The sequence below is a fragment of the Dermacentor albipictus genome, chromosome 1 (assembly GCF_038994185.2).
Source record: "Dermacentor albipictus isolate Rhodes 1998 colony chromosome 1, USDA_Dalb.pri_finalv2, whole genome shotgun sequence".
Taxonomy (NCBI): domain Eukaryota; kingdom Metazoa; phylum Arthropoda; class Arachnida; order Ixodida; family Ixodidae; genus Dermacentor; species Dermacentor albipictus.
The window spans coordinates 396789109-396805781 of record NC_091821.1 but is presented as its reverse complement, the minus strand read 5'-3'; the positions used below and the strand labels follow the sequence as shown (position 1 = coordinate 396805781).

The 16673-nt window shown below is 44.0% G+C and overlaps 1 protein-coding gene across 3 annotated transcripts; it reads left to right on the top strand.

Annotated features, from left to right (window-relative positions):
• Nucleotides 1-3415: 3415 nt before the first annotated feature.
• On the top strand, nt 3416-14023 carry eIF3j (eukaryotic translation initiation factor 3 subunit j). 3 transcript variants are annotated; one of them, XM_070532081.1, is made up of 8 exons: nt 3416-3479; nt 3590-3675; nt 4240-4291; nt 4774-4986; nt 7858-7914; nt 9931-10089; nt 13498-13571; nt 13840-14023. In XM_070532081.1, exons 1-8 carry the CDS (start codon nt 3464-3466, stop codon nt 13948-13950), a joined length of 768 nt encoding a protein of 255 aa, XP_070388182.1. In that variant the 5' UTR covers nt 3416-3463; the 3' UTR covers nt 13951-14023. The 3 variants fall into 3 exon arrangements, with proteins under 3 accessions (XP_070388182.1, XP_070388183.1, XP_070388184.1); XM_070532083.1 differs by lacking the exon at nt 3416-3479 and adding an exon at nt 3830-3877; XM_070532082.1 differs by lacking the exon at nt 7858-7914 and having other exon boundaries at nt 3418-3479.
• Nucleotides 14024-16673: the final 2650 nt, after the last annotated feature.

Genomic DNA, 16673 nt, shown 5'->3' with positions numbered 1-16673 from the left:
ACCGATTTGAAAATTTATTTCGGCAGAATGATCCCTAGACGGTGTTCTAGAACTTCCAGCATATAAATAAAACTTATAATGGTGCCTGGAGTGGTGTGGGGCCCTTTAACTCGCATGTTACTCGGAGAACAGACTGGTACACAGAATACTGCAACATTTTTCAGAATACCTGTGACACTTTGTAACTGGGCTGCAAGGATGAGCTTTAGCCAAAATTATTGACCCCATCCACAAATCTTGTTTGTTTTCTAAAAAGGATAGGGAACTGCATGCTGAATTTCATTCTGCATGGAGAAAAGTTGAAAAAGCTCTATGGTTGCATGGAAAGGCGTGCCACACAATCAATACATTGTTGACTGGTGCAACTATGACCATAGTGCCAGACTGTTTAAAATACCTGTCTTAACAGCAAAAGATGAGCATATGCTTTGTTTATTTTACTATCAGCCTAGTGTGAGGAGTGCACTTTTTTTGCTGTTGCATTGCAAAAGTTGTGTCCTGATGAATCTGCAGCTCAAGAGCGTCCATCTCAAGAGCGTCTGGCCTCTACGACTGTTTTGATCACTGAATGTGACAAACCATGCATATATAACCTCCTTGCCTGGAACTCAACTGTACCACTTGCAAAGAAAACCTGTATGGATTTCTCAAAAACGGAGCATCACAGTTAGAGAAATTGGTCCTGGTCTGGGTATTGAACCTGGAACCAACGCCTTTCCAGGGTCGTTACTCTGCCACCCGAGCTAACCAGGAGGCCAGCAGATGGCACAGCAAGGCCAACTTAATTGACAACTCGATGAAAAAGGACTCTGAATGTGGCACATCAGTTCTGCGGAAGACCGCAAAGTGTAGCAACGTTCACAAAAGGGATAATTGACATCCACCTCGCTGTAGTACTGACATTGTAGCTTCAGGTGGATGACAATTTTCCATTTTATATGTACCTTGACTGACATACGACTGACTGTTCAGCAGCGTCAACATTGAATCTGAAAGATGCCGTAGACGGCATCACTGCATGGTCCTACATGTTTGACGTGTACGCTTGGGAGCGTCTGAACGTAGCAATTCCTTTACGTTTACTTCACTTTGCAGCTCTTTAGTAAGCTTGAGGGAAAAAAGAAAGTGCTAGGGCATGTAACGATAACATACACAACTTAGTCATTTAAGTGCTAAATGCTGGGCGAGTTTATAGTCATTGTCTGCCTGTGCATGTTTCCAAAAACATTTTTGCCCAGGCAAAAGGATCACTGTAAGATGTAGAATGGAAGTGATCAGCACTGGTTAAACAAGGGATAAATTCTTTGCCCAATGTAGATTAGTGTCTGCCTCTTAGGCAAAGTACAATTGACAGGATAATCAAGTAGAGATTGGCTTTATTCACTTTAGGTAATGCCAAAGTGTGCGATAGCGCGTGCCATAGTTCAATGATGCACATTATTTTAACTTGTAGCAAAGGAACAGTGCAGGCGACTAGTACCTTCCTATGTCCACTAGTGTCCCCTCCTCATCTTCCAGCTGTCAAACCCAGTGTTTTTCTTCTTCGTTTTGGCTCGAAGTTAATTCAACAATGTTCGCTCTAGAACTTAGACTTCGCCCTCAGCTAATTTTTGAAAGATAAATTATGCTTGCACCTCCGCGTTCATCGCTTCATGCCGAATAATGTGCTCTACCCTGACACCTGCGTTTCCATTATGAGCTCCAGGTTCCCACCTCTTAATTTCTACCCAGATCTTTCACTAGCTCTTTGTCACCTTCCACAAGCGAACTTCTTAGAACTTACTTATGTTTCTGGAGACTGACCATGGTTACCAGAGATTTCACGTTACGTTTGTTTATACGCTGTGTTCTTTCGCCTGTAAATAAACATGCGATATTTTCATGTGGTGTTCCATGGCTTAAATGTCGCTCCTGCCAGTTCAACAAGAGCGCAACACGCGTCCCGATAAAAAAACTCGACAAATGCGCAAGATCTACACGGCCACTGATGGTTAGGTCTAGGTGTCAGGGCGACGATCGTGCGTAGAGTATCTTTCTTTCACGTGTGGTGTGTGCCTTTCGACGTCCACAAGCACTATACAGTTAAACGTGAAAGGCAAACTAACCTATAAAAAAAAAAAAAGGTGTTCGCTCGGAGCTCTGTCGGGCGGCCGCCTTACAGGATTTAGCTTTAGACGATGTAACGAGCGTTCCATTTGTAACAGCGCTCTACTGTCGATCGACACGTTCACCATCTGCAGGGCTTGAACGGTAAGTGGCATTGCGGCCGCTCGAACCAAATACACACCGTGCACACACCAGCGGCCCTGATGTTGGCTGGTGTTTCTGAAAATCTGATCTGAAAATGGATGGATGGATGGATGGATGGCGGCTATACCCTTTGTAACGGGCGGCGGCTGGCGCCACCTAGCCTTTTGTCCCCCCCCTCCTATTTTATTATTATTCTTTTTTTTTGCCCAACCTAGTTTTTACTCCCCTCCCCCCCCCCCAAGATAACTATCTAAAACAGTAGAGGAAACATTTTGTCCCCGATTTATGTTATTATCTATCCCTTGACTTCCTCCACCAATCCTCTAGCCTCCCCTTCGTTACTGCCACTCTTTTCTCATCTATTTGCCCTCGTTCCCCGGGAAAACCTAATGCCCCTTCCATATCTGCCTCTGTTCCCTCTGCCTGGGTCGGGCGAAGGGCTGTGCATCTCAGCACTATATGTTCAGTGGTCTCCATTTCTGCTCCGCAAGCTGCGCACCGAAGGTCCACGTCTTCAAATTTATCCCTGTATGTTTTCGTCCTCAAAACCCCCGTCCTAGCCTCGAATAATAGTGAGCTGCCCCGCGAGTTATCAAATAAGAGCTCTCTCTTAATCTCCTGTTTTTGTGACCTATACATTGATAGCGATGGCTTTCCGAGCATTCTTTCTTCCCACATTTTTCTTTCCGTCTCCTTCACCTCCTTTCCCACACTAGAACCACTTTGGATCCCCTCCCTCGGCTGTAGGTATCTATTCCTCAGCTTCCTCGTTCGGAGTGTCCACTTTGTGTTCAAACTTTTCATGTACAGATATTTGTACACTTTTCCTGCCCACCTTTTTTCCTCCAGTGCTGAGAGTCTCTGTTCAAATTTTATTTTACTTATTGCCTCTCTACCTTCAAATGACGTCCATCCCATGTCCCCCTGCACTCCCTCATTAGGGGTGTTATAATAATCGACTGCTTGATAGCGATATCGCTGCCGGTTCCGCGCAGTGAGAAAAAGCTTTCTGCTACCAACACCACTGTATTTTTTTCGTGAGCTGCTTTCTAACCTCTAGCACACGTTGAAAGTGTTCTTTTCGATTGCCTCTGCTTCAGGATGATTTTCTTTACGCCTCACGAAACAGCAGTGAAATGCGATATGGAAATGCCAAAATCGCTCACTCGTCGCGTTTTAGGCGCAGACCACGTGACCTACTTCAGGTGTCAAAATGGCGGACGACTGGGGTGAGCTTATGCGGCACATTGCGCACATTTCGTGCTCGTGTGTATTGGTTAAGCGCTGAAACTTCGCCCTCGCGTTAGTGCTGACGCTACCTTATGTGTTATCATTGCAGAGAAGGAAGACTATGAGCCTCCTTCCTTCGCCAAAAAGCCTGCTGTCGGCGACAGATGGGAGGGCGAAGATGAGGAAGACGTGAAGGCACGTATACTCTGTTTCTCGTCGCTGTGGTGCGTATACTAAACTGCTAAGCGGGCTGCGTTTATTTAAAGGATTCTGCGAAACAGTGGCGAGTCGTGCACGCGCTGCTAAGACAGCGGTTCTGATTGTCTGGCTCTCGATCGCTTGCCCGCAGCATACGACGTCAACACGGTGCCATGCCCGAGAGCCGAGCTGACACATGGTAACGGCTCTCCAGCTGCACTAGAAATTATCCTTCGATTGTCCCGTGTCTGGTTTCTTTTCTTTATTATTAATTTTTTTTGCTTTCGTGAGATGTGAAAAATTGCGCACACCGCTGCAACGTCGACACGGCACAAAGTCCGCTTAATGCCTGCATTCCCGCTCAATTGTGCAGTGTGTTCAGGATGAAATTTACGGCGCTCGTATCGAAATGCGGTGTGATCATAAGTGGATGTTTTGCAGTCATTTGGCGGACGCACGTATAGCTCATGAATAGGCTGTTAGGAAGAGGCAAAAGTAATTGTATCGCCACCGCCCTCTTAGCAGATACAATTGTGCCGACGGCATTTCAACTGCTTTCAGGATAACTGGGACGATGAGGAGGAGGAGAAAGAGGCGACACCTCCCGCTGAAGGTCAGTAATGACATGTTCATAGCATTCGCGCAAAATTATGCAGCGCCTATATGCTGTCCTTGACCTGTGCCTTAGTTTACGTTTAAAGCGCTGCGTAGTCCACGATGAATGAGCAGGCGTTTCACTTTTGTTGCGGACGTTGTCAAGAAACATCGCTCTTACAGAAGTTACTTGCGCGCTGTATGAAACTATAATTCACTGAAAATCATATTAGACACGTTGCTAATCCGTTATACAAGAAGTGCTTTCTGGTCTGCACATTTCATCCACACTTTGTCGAAGATCATTCGTACTTGCTTGAATGCAGCATGCCTTTTGACTGGTTTGCCTATCATAGGAAGAAAAGATGAAGTACTGTATTGGCTGTGTTGCCATATTTGTAGGGACATAGCATGACAACAGTGCAGAGAAAGTGACATAGCGGAAGTCACTTTTGAGCTGCCTTTCCTGACCTGTAGCCACTTATTGTGCATGCTACACAGCTTCATCAACGTTGGTTGCCCCCAAGAAGAAGAAGCCGCTGAGCCAGATCATCCAGGAGAAAGAGGAGCGGAGGCGACGGGAAGCTGAGGAGAAGCGGGCACGCGAAGAACAGCAGCGAGCTGCCCTGACACCAGAGGAGGAGCAAGCTGAGAAGCTGAGGCGCCAACGCATGCAGGAGGAAGCGGACTTGCAGCTAGCGAAGGAGGCCTTTGGTGCGTACGCTGAACTTTGGTTGTCTGTTTTGTGCTGCTTCTGTGTCATCTCTTGTTCGCTTAATTTTGCAGTCTTCATCATTAATTATACATAGCCATTCTCAAGTCGACCACATGTGACGTACTATGGCCCTTTTCAACGGTTCATGCTGCACCACAAGAATGAAGGCTCCCAGGAACGAAAATATGTGGCTTTCAACACATTTTGCATCTTTTTAACTGCACCCACAGTAAACTACTGCATGTGCACAGTTAAGTAATGTGAATAACAGCTTCTTGCCCTGCTCAGATACTCGGCTGCCACTCACCTCATTGGAATTTTGATGTCATGCCGGCAGAGCACTACAAGCCTCTGCTTGTCTACAATGATTGTCGACAAAACTAGAGGGGGCAGAGATATATATATTTTTTTTCCCCTCTCGTACGAGATGGCATGTCGAGAACCAATGAATTTGTAGGAAAGAAGAGGTTTGCAGTGCTCCGCCGGCATGATAAATTAAAAGGAGAGCAACGATCAAAAACATGTGAGCAGGACAAAAGTCACACGCACCGCTAGATATCACAGCATGGGCCAAAAGCCATGCACTGTGCTGTTTGAGTTTCATTTTGTCGTGAAAGTATATGTGAGCAGCTGCCAAGTACACTCTGTTTTTCATCAACTTATTTCTTTCCTAGCACTGGTGCATTTGTTGCACTTTTTTTTTTACATCCCCTTTCTCACCCTTGTAAATGCTTTTTTTTTTTTTCCTTATGACACTGCCGTTATACAATTGCCTAGTATGCAATGCCATGTGCCCATTATTACATGGCGGTTCAGCACGCATATTTCCTACATGCTTCTCCTTTCCGGCTTCCTCAGCAGGAGCGTCCCGTATTGTCTGTTCTCTTGCAATGAAATGTTCTTTCTTCTTCTGTTGTTGTTTTTTTTTGAACATATTTCTGTTACACTGTCATGCAATGAGCAGACCCCTGCCCCATCATGTTTGCACAAAGGTAGCCACATGCATTGAATGGTGATCAAAAAAAGAAAAACTCTACATATTGCATTTATGTTTTCCAGAACCCTGTCCCAATTTAGAGGCATTTTATAATGCTGTTAATTGTATAGTTCAAAAAAGAAACCTTGCTTGCAAAGCTACACTTATTCTTCATGGTGAAGTGTTGCTATCGCTCTAATATGCATCTCACGTCCATTTGTTTATAATCGAGATAGTTCGCAGATCTAACTACAGTAGAACCCCGCTGTTACGTTCCTCACTGCTGCGTTTTCCCGGCTGTTACGTCGTTTTCATCCGGTCCCGGCATAGCTTCCATAGGATACAATGTATAAGGAACCCCGCTGTTACGTTGTAGCTGTGAAAACGTTCCCGCATGGTACGTCGCAACTTAGCACCCCCCAACTGCCTGGGCTAAACTAGGCAGCGTGTTCCAACCGCCATTTTGGATTTTGACGAGTTTTGGCTGGGCTTGGCCGGGCTTGGCTATGGAACTGGCTGCAAGAAGCCGCACGCCAGTTCGAGAGGCCGCCACTAAGTGGCCATTCGTGAAAAATGCTCTCACTATCATCACTGTGATTACGGTCACCGCATCGTTGTTGGACGTGTTGACCCACGGAGGAAGGAAACTCAGGAGAGGTCCTGACGTCATTCTTTGTGAAGCTAAAGTGAAACCGGAAGTTGGCGTTGCTGGTGGCGTTGCTGCGCCTACCGGGCCAGCTCTCCTCTCTTGTTTACATTTCTCCCACGCCGCGCTGCGCGCAACCGGGCTGCTCGGACGCGCGCGCTCCGCAGCAATACTAAACAATCGTTAGCACGTCAGCATGATTACGCCAAAGAGGGCAAAATTTCCCGCGGATATTCCTTCGTCCGTTGCCATTGCCGTGACGCGGTGACGACGAGGAGCACGAGCCGCATGGTGCCGGGGAGTTGCCAAATCGTAGCTTTGGAGAAGCCGTCGCGGCTCTGGACCTCCTCCGCAGGTACGTCGCACCTCACGGCGACGCTGACAGCAATGCGGCCTTCCAGGCTATTGAGAAACGTGTGGCGATTTTTAGCGAGCGAAATAAATGGCAAGCCACCATTATATACTTTTTAAAGTCCTAAGCGCACTCTGTGGAAATAAATTGTCTATAGTTGAAGCTGCATTTCTTCATTCATTTTCGGAGCTTTCCTCACTGTTGCGTTTTCCCGGCTGCTACGTTCTTTTTCCCCGATCCAGTGAAAAACGTATAAACGGGGTTCCACTGTATTTATAAATAAAGGACTAGCAGACTGTTAAGAGAAACTTCTGCAGGTTTGGGTGCTTTCAATAAGCTTTCAATTGTGCCAGAAGTGTGAGGACCCTATACAACCAGCTCTCCAAAGCTTTCTGTAAAATTTATGCATTTGGGTGCGTTTTGCGTACTAAATTTTGTGTCTTGGCTTCCAAACCTTCCATATTCTGATGGTGAAATGCAAGAGGAGTATACTTTGAGCGAGGTTATGCAGATTCCACTATAGAGGTGGTGAAGCAGGTGAAATAGACAACAAGCAAAGCCACCAGAAAGTCACTGATCTAACGTGTTCATTATTAGTACATACTGTTTCAAGATTGCTGCTGCTTGTTTGCTGCGTCGTCCTTTCCCAGGTGTCATGTCAGTGGGATTTTGTGAATTTTAATGTTCACAGGTTGGCAGGTACGGGTCCTTAAACAGTCAGGCTACAGTCCTTTTAATGTAGCGAGCTTGCATATGCTAAATATGGCAAAGTAATTGCTCCCACCCCATTCCTGCTTCCCATGGCAAAAAGGAAAGAAACTAGGAGGGAGTATTACATCACACAGCAAGCATTCGTAAGCCAACTCTCCACGTTTTCTCTCCCATTTCTCTAAAAGTTGGCCCAGCAGGTGACCCTGGGCTTGACGGACTCTGCCCACTGTCTTTGGTTCCTGGTAGGTTTTAATCTATGTGCACTCGTTTGGGTGCTTTGCTAACCACTCTGTGTACATTTTCACCTGATAAATTTGTGCAACTTGAATAGTTTCTTATAACATGTACATTTTTCTTTGCTGCAACGTGCAAGTGCAGCTCTCACAGTTTACTGTTACACCTGTCTTTTTGGAAGAGCGCGCACCGAGATGGCCAAGAGTGGCAGTGGGACACACTAAAACCTATCATGACATGATCACATTGGGCTGACTTTGTCTGGCTTCAACTCTGTTAGTTCTGCCTTCCCTGTTAGTTCTGCCTTCCACTATGTTGCTTCCACCGAGCCAGCATGTAGGCAAAATTATTGACATGCCACTCTCTTCTGTACGATGTAATACTTTTCTTGACCACGATGCTGTGAAAAATGTGACGGGGCACCTTAAGTACACATACTTGCTAAACTTTGCAACCTATTTCAAGGCATTGGATCTTTCAATTCCTTCCCCCTTCTCTCTCTCTCTCTCTGTTTTTTGGTGGCATTTATCAGTGCTTACTGTTAGCAGTGCTTTCTTCCCTCTTAATATCAGCATTTATGGCATCTTTTTAACATTATGTAGTTACTTTGGGAATGTAAAAGTAATAAGTAGAACTTGTCCACAAAGGTAGTTGGGCAAATGAATCGCAGCTTAAGAGGAAGCTTTAGCTCGGCCCCAACTTTGACACAGCCTTTTCAAATACATGTAAAACACAGAATTGCTTTTCTGAGATATCCCTTGGGCCAACTTTAATGAAATTTGTGGTATTTTAGAGAAAAAGTTAAATTCTAGTGACTGTTAGAAGCAGAATTCTGATTTAGGGCCTCAGTTTGTTATGCAGATTTTATTATAATAGTGTGCTAAAAAAAATGGAAGTGCAAAGTTTACAAATTTGTTCCTCTGCATCAACATCATCAACACTGTTCTGTAGATTGAAACCATCAGAACATCCAAAGCAGACAAATTTCATATATTAATCTATTACGTCACTGCGTTACAATGCATGACTGCATTACAAAACAGGGGGAAGGCGGGGAGATGGAAATTCAAGATGATGAGCAAAACGAGAACAAGGTGAAAGCTGGAGCTGTTTACGGAGGTTTTACAAAAGTGCTATTCACATATTAGCGCTGTACTGTATTTGAGAACCATGTATAATACATCAAATTTGTCCACTTCAGATATGCTATTAGATAATATTTACAGAATTAGGATATTATTTTTAATTACTGAATTACAGTATTGTAAACTCAATAGTTCTGTTGTCTGAAAATTTTTTTATTTTTGACAATATTTATTGAAACATCAGTGGCCTAAATAAAAAATCCCCTTCATACAGTCACTACGCTTTCTGCTTTCCCATGTATTTAGATAGGAGCCCCCGAGCTAAAGCTTGCGTGCATATAGGTATGGATATGGGGGGAGGGGGGCTAGCTGAGCTAAATAAAAGCTGTTCTCCGCATTCTTGCATTTTCTCATCTTTCACTTTTCCTTCAGGTAGATAGTTGTGAAGCTTGCAGCCTATCCTATTTTATTTTTAAACTGTAAAAAACGACAATGTTGATGCTAGCATCAGAAACAACTTCAACGCATGACTGAGTAGACGCCATTTGCAATGGTATGTTCTCACAAATAGGCCCAACTGCATGCAGTAATGCACAAATTTTTTTAAGCTTTCCAGTGCGTTGCTTCTTTTTTTTTATTATTATTATAAAAAGGCACAGTAGTAAACACCAAACAAAAATTGCTAGACAGCTTAGCTTGCTCTTAAAGGCTCAGAATGACAGTAAAGCTGGTGACGATCACAGTAGGATGCCTCGGAAATCTTGACTGCATACCACGGCACCGTTTCGAAGACATTTTGTCTGCACTGGAATGCTTGAGCTTGCTGCCTGCAGGCTTGACTTATTTATTTTTATTTTCCATCTATGAATTACCATTTGGAACCTAAACTGTGCTCATCATGAAGTTCTGCTAATGAAAGACAAATTTCATTTATTTCAGGATTAACGGAGTCAGATGGCATTGACAGTCTTCAACCAGTGACAAGGGACGACTTTGACAACCTCCGCAAGGCCTTGGCAGCGAAGCTAACAGCATGCGAAAGGTCACCTCACTACGTGGGCTTCCTGGATGACCTGCTCCGAGACCTCAGCCTCAACAGTAAGTACCACCTGTGCCACTCTGAGACGGCACTCAGATGCAGTAGTCAAAGTCTGTGCTGTTGTGCCCTACCCAACCTTTCACACTTGTCATGAACAGTTCCTTTAAATGATTAGTGCCAGTTGATTTATTAGTTTGATCTCATCTGGGGATCTCTGTTGGTTGCAATGCATTTTGAGGGTGAGCCAGCAGAGCCAGGCAAGAGATTTGCATACAAAAAGGAATCGAAGAAGAAAGAACTGAGGGCAAAGGATCGTAAGAAGCTTATTTACTAGATGGCTCATCATTTGCCTGCTTATGGTGGCAACTTATTTATGATTTTATCGACCACAGGAAAGTAGAAGCTTGCAGCCCCATGATATGCACTTGTGCAGTAAAATTGAAGTTGAAAGGGGAGCCATAATTACTTTGTTATATAAGTTACTTCTTTACATCCCTTATCACATATACTGCAATATGAATCGCTGTGGGGACTTGAGGGGAACTTCACTTACTTTGTTATATTCCATTTTGTTATAATGAGGCTTGACTGTCGCAGTAAGAGCTACAGTGTCTTGGACACCCGATAGGTGTGGCCAAGTGTAGTTGGAAGTTCCACTGAGGTGTGTGCACCTAATGTGCTCTTGGGAAAAAGGAATGGCTACAAAGTAGTGCAGACAATCACATCTATTTTACCTTTCATACATTAAGGCCAGCTAGCTGAATTACTATGAATAGAGCATGCCAATGGGCGCGTGACAAATTGAGGAAGTCCTACTCAGCGCGACTGGATATCAAGCGAATATGTTCGCCCCCATGCTAGACACCACCTAATTGCATGTGTGTACAGTCACGCAAACGACGGCATGTTCAAACAATCGAATTCATTCGTCCCAGTGTCCAGCTCCGAAGGCTTTCGCAAGATGGTCCCACAAAGCATGCCGGCCGGCATGCAGAATGTTCGCATGCTCTCCATTCCGAAGCCAGAGAGCAAGAGGCTTACGCCCTTTTGCATCCAAGTAAACCCGCCATTAGGTGGCGTCAGCAGCGCAACAATGGCACCATCTCTCGTGCTATGCTGCAACTACACTCACCGCCGGCGGTGCTTAGTTACGTGGGCAAATCAAATTACAGGAGATGCGAGAGCCATGCGGGGAAAACAACATAAGGGGGCACAAGAGCGTCTCCACGGGTGGCGTTACTTGTCGTGAAAACTCTGCACTATCTACTTTCCTGTCAAGAATGCTATGTTATTGTGATAATGCGCATGCTGTTCATGATTTGGAGGTACTGGGTGCACAGCATTAGAGAAAGGAAAAGCATGCAAGATAGATGATTATTGTTTGCTGACAAGATACACTCCAAAGGGTGTAAACTGTTTTTAGAGTATCACACGAGGCCTGAGTAGTACCGTGGCGGCACTTAAATATATAGTGTTTCACATTATGCTAGGTTTAGCGAGTTTTCTTTCTTTTACAGTCGGCTTCTAATTTCAACCCTGACAGGAACAAAGAAATTGATTGCATTATCTGGCTGGTTGAAATAAATAAGATGCACACACTTTCTGTGTCCAAAGTAGAAGACACCAGATCTTTCTTTAGCAAGGAAAAATGGTCAAGGGTCTAATATGTGTTGCACAACGGCGGCCAGTTTCCTAAAATCAGCTTCACCGCAATACATTCATGTTATGTGGTAACGTATACAAATGCTGTGAAGGCAGTTTTGGTATTGTCTGATTGCACCGAGCAAGCAACTTTTCGGGCCAATTTTATCGAGAGAAAAAGAAAAAAAAAGCAAGTGTTATGATCCGCTAAATACTGCAACCAGACATTGTGAGCTACTGTTACTGCTCGAAAATCTTCCTAGTGCAGGCCAAAAATAGGTGTTTTCAACACAAGACAATGTGTCCTCAGCACATTCACTGTCCCCTAAGCTCAGGCGTGTGCGTGCTGACTGGCCAAGTTTGCATTATCCGGCAAAGGCCCAATTTTAGGATCAAAATAATTAATGTTTGAGCCCATAGAAATGCATGAGCACTGGCCAAGATTGAATTAACGGAAGTCTACTGTTTAACACGAACAACTCTGCTAGCATCACCTTGTCCCCTCCACTTTTTATTTCCATTTTGTACTAAGTGGCCATTATGGTCTGAAATTGTTCATTATGAACCATAGTTTCACGCTATAATTAGTAGACAGAACTCTGGCACTAGTGCCTACAGGAACTGCAATCCAGGTGGTTCAGCCAGCAGGGGAATTATAGGTAGTATTACATGGATTTGCCTAGACGTTGACCTTCTGGCTTCAAATGGATTCATAATTTTGTAAACCCATGAATTTCAACGAAGTACAGTGTGATAAGTAATTAAGCTGACGGAAGCTAGGATTCGAACACAGGACCTCTAGCACAGAAGCACAATATTGACACTATTATGCCATGGACGCGTGCAGTGACGAGCGGCATAGAATGCACTTATGAATTTCAAGCCAGCGCATTTGACACTTGGTGTGTTTTCGATTTAGCCAAACCGCTGCGATTAGCAGCGATTATGCAGGCTCACAATCTTCTGCACTTAGAAAAGTAGACGTGCTGAAATTTAGGACGATGAAAGCAGCTGAAGCATAATAGACAAAGCCACAAGAACATCTGAAGCCACTAGCAGGAAGAGCAGACGAATCCATGTGTAGTACTGCCCACAATTGCAGCACCAGAGTTCCCTATAGTAATTATTAGCAACATGTACTACTGAAGTCTAGACAAAAGCAGATTTTTTTTTAAAGCGACATTGTTCTAATATTGCTATGCCCTTTATTTTTTTTAAATTAAAGCTCCCCATCTAACTATTCAAAAAATACGACTCACATGGTCCTGCAACTTGGACTATGGGCCAATGAGCAACCAAGTGCCGCCAGCCCTAGTGTCTACCTCTATTGCAGTTGAGGGTCATACTTGCTTTGCATGAAAAACTAAGGACTGTGAAAAATCTTTGAATGGTATGTGGTACTATAGCATTTCTTCCTTCTAAAGTAGGGATGCCTTGGTCCCAACACTGCGATAAGCCACACTGTAGTGTTCATAAGTGCACATAGCACATGCTTAAAAGCATCAGTGGCAGTGCATGCTTTCTGCATTTGCTTACAACAGTTAAAAAGGAGTTCTTCCCCTGTTATGGAAATAGTGGGCATTTGCATGTGGAGTACTTAAAAAAAAAAAGCAGTTTTTGTTTGTTGCTTGCAGAATTCCATTGACTGAAATTCTTTCTTGCAGTTTTTTTTTTTAATATTCGGTTTGGTATTTGGGATTTCTTTAAAACTAGTTAGAACGCTGGTTGATTAAGTACAACATATTTTGTACCAGAGTACACATTTAGCTTACTGTTAAGAAATCACTTATTCTTTTCTGCAAGTTAAAAATTTTCTCTGTGTGCAGTGGAATCTGAAGATGTGAAAAGGCTGTCCAGTTCCCTCAATGCCGTTGCCAATGAAAAGGTCAAACAGCAAAAGGTAAAAATATTTCGAAGTAGGTTCTCTTTTGTGCAGGGAACGTATTAACCTTATAAAATTTAACAAGCATTTTGAAGAATCTTAAGGTGTTAGTAGTCTTATGGGGGTGAAGAAATTAAAAAATTACATTTCAGTGGGGAAAAAGTATGCCGATTTGCATTACATTTGCTGTATATACGTAGTTATGTAGCACAATTCACTGTTTTTTTGCAATTTTGCTGCAGTCACTGCTTTGCATACTGTGTTCATAAGATGTCTGCATTTTCAGCTGAAGCACAAAAAGAAAGGAGCCAAGAAGGGAGCTAGCCTGAATGTTGGAAAGGATGATGGCCTAGTTAATCTGGAAGATTACGGCAATGAATACGACGACTTCATGTAGCATTGGCTACCTGTCTAGTTATTTATCCATTCTGTTTATACTGCTACTGCAATAAAAGGCTTTTCTAAGAGAATGTGCTTATCTCTGTGTTATATTATTTCACCCTTATTCATATTCCAGTTTGAGCTAGTTGAACCTAAGTAACCCAAATTGCATTGTCATTCTTATGTCTGTCTTTTTAATGCTACGTAAGATTTTTGTAACACTAAAGGGTTAGTACCCCTTTGTAACTTTCAGATAAACACAATTAAGCTGAGCAAGCTGTAATATGGGCTGAACTTTGCTTCACAGAAGAGTTCAGCAACACCTCTCATTAGGTCCCCACTGTTACTGTACTTCTCCTTTTGTCACGGAAGAATGGTAGGCTGCACTCTCTGTTGCGCTTAAAATTATGCGATCAGTGATGTCCAATCGTTCTGAATTGTTTTGCCAATACACTTGTAAACATGCTCACAGTGACATAATGAAGCAACATTATATAAAATGGAAAGCCTGCTTGCTTGAATACGAAACATAGCACAAGCAGGCCAATGTTTCACTGCAAAGCAATTATCATGAAAGCATGAATGCTAGGAGTGTTTTTCACTGACCAGTTCTATGTGGCCCACTCTAAAGCAGAGCTGTTCTAAGAAAGTGTAGTGTTTTCTGCCTCTAACAAGCTAATGAGGATTTGCAAACTCGCTAATCCCAATAAGGTAGCTCCTCTTTCCTGTGACAAGAACCACAAAAATAAGTTTGTTAATTGCGCACATTGTGTTGTTTATTGTTTTCCGCTCAAGTGCGGAAAACGTTACGTTGGTCAAACTGGCCGATGTCTGAATGACAGGCTGCGCGAACATGGTTTATTGCCAAGACTTGTATTACAGCTGGGGGGTTTCTTGCGCAGCACTGCAAAACGTGTGGTTGCGAACCTGTCTTAGAGGAATGCGTCATTCTTGGTCGCAGTCGTAATCGGCTCACAAGAGAAATCATCGAAGCAAAGGCTATCATTGGTCTGGGCCATGCATGTGTAAGCTCACCTTCATTATAATTATCAAGCAGTGAATTGGCGTATCTCCGACTGAATATGTTACCACTCGGTTACTATTGGTTTTGTTGCTTGGTTTCTTTGTTATCTCTTGATGTCATATGGTTTGCCGAGTGTATAAGTAGTCTTGTGTCACGAAATAAACCGTCAGTTGGAAGTTAGCGCTCACTCTGTTTTCTATTTCTTTTGATTACCCCTACCTCCTTCCTTTTTGCTCTTCCCGAGCTGCGCTACAAGCCTAAAAAAGAGCCACAGGGCCACATCAGTTGTTGCCTCTTGTTGTCTATAGCGCGCCACTGCATGGGAGCTCAGGCCGCAGAAGGTGGGAAGCACCAAGCGCTGCACGCACAGGAGAATACACAGTCCCAATTTGTCTCCGGTGGCACCCAACACTGCACAAATGCCCAGGTCGCAGCGGGTATTGAAGGGCTTCTGCGCCAAGGGCGAAAATACAGAAATAAAGTGCGACTAGCAAGTCATTGCGAGAGGATGGCTGCCCGCAACAAGCCACTAGGAAAAGTCCCCACAGCTATGCTGCTTGCTCTCACGTTAACCACTTGCAAGAGCTCAGGCAATCTCCGTCGGCCTGGGCATCTGACAAGTGCAGCTCTGCATAGTGGGACCATGTGCGAGCACTACACACCGCTCTTCAGCTTAGCGTTCAAAAAAAGATCAATACAGGGCACACACCCACCAATCTCTAACAAGGGGGCCAGCGAACCAGAGGAAAATGTGTACATACCCAGTGCTGTTCTGGAGAGATCTCTCTCCTGGTCACTCTACCCACAGCGTAGTGGCCGCTGCAGTTGGCTGGGCAAAGCGCCACTGCTGCGAACTGGTTCGTGGCAAAAGCCACCATCAACAACCGTCGCAAGCATCCACCACAAAAAAAAAAGAGCATGTTACACAGTATTTTAACACAAGTTGCACCTTGGTGAATTCTGTTGAATTTTCCTGGTACGCTCTTCGCACCACCCTATTGGCACTATCGTGTGTGTGGTGCGCCCTCTGAACTCCTGCCCCACCCCTGCTCCCGCCTCGCAATGGAAAACCCTGTCATAAGCGTGACCGCCCACATTCTCAACACGGTGCAACATTCTTCCAATAAAGCAACATTTACAGATGATGCGTTTTCTCTCCCATTCCTGGGGCCCTATAACATAAAAACTATTCCAACCTGTTTCTATTCCAAATCACCCATTAGCACTCCTTGATAGGTCAGAATGGTTTGGGTCTAGCTCATGGGCGGACGCCGCACCCATATGGGCAGAGCCCAAGCCATTCTGACCTATCGCAGAGGGTTAATGGTCGATTTGAAATAAAAACAGGTTGGAGCAGTTTTACGTTATACCGGCTCTGGTCAATATAAATTGGGGATTAAACATTCAACAACAAAAGTTTTTGTAGCATGGTATTTGTGAAAAAGAAATTTCACTGTAGCCAATGAAGCTGCCCTTGAATTGAAAGACGCAGTGGGTACTTCCTTGTGAAACCTCCCACTGTTCACCAAAATTGCAAGTGTAGCGGACAAGTTGCAACGAAATGTAACCGTTTTGTGACTTTCATGGCCTGAAAACTTTTGCAGTCAGCTGTTCTTCACTGACATTTACTTTGTTTAATTTTTTTTTTCAGGCTATTAATCCTTTGCGGGTTGATTTTTTCTACCATATGCAACCGTCCAGGGTCGTATTTTTTT

Excerpts from the sequence above, each read along its gene's own strand:
- eIF3j (XM_070532081.1), top strand. Across the intron at positions 4,987-7,857 it reads GCTAGCGAAGGAGGCCTTTG|TTGGCCCAGCAGGTGACCCT; the intron begins GTGCGTACGCTG and ends TTTCTCTAAAAG. Across the intron at positions 13,572-13,839 it reads AAAAGGTCAAACAGCAAAAG|CTGAAGCACAAAAAGAAAGG; the intron begins GTAAAAATATTT and ends CTGCATTTTCAG.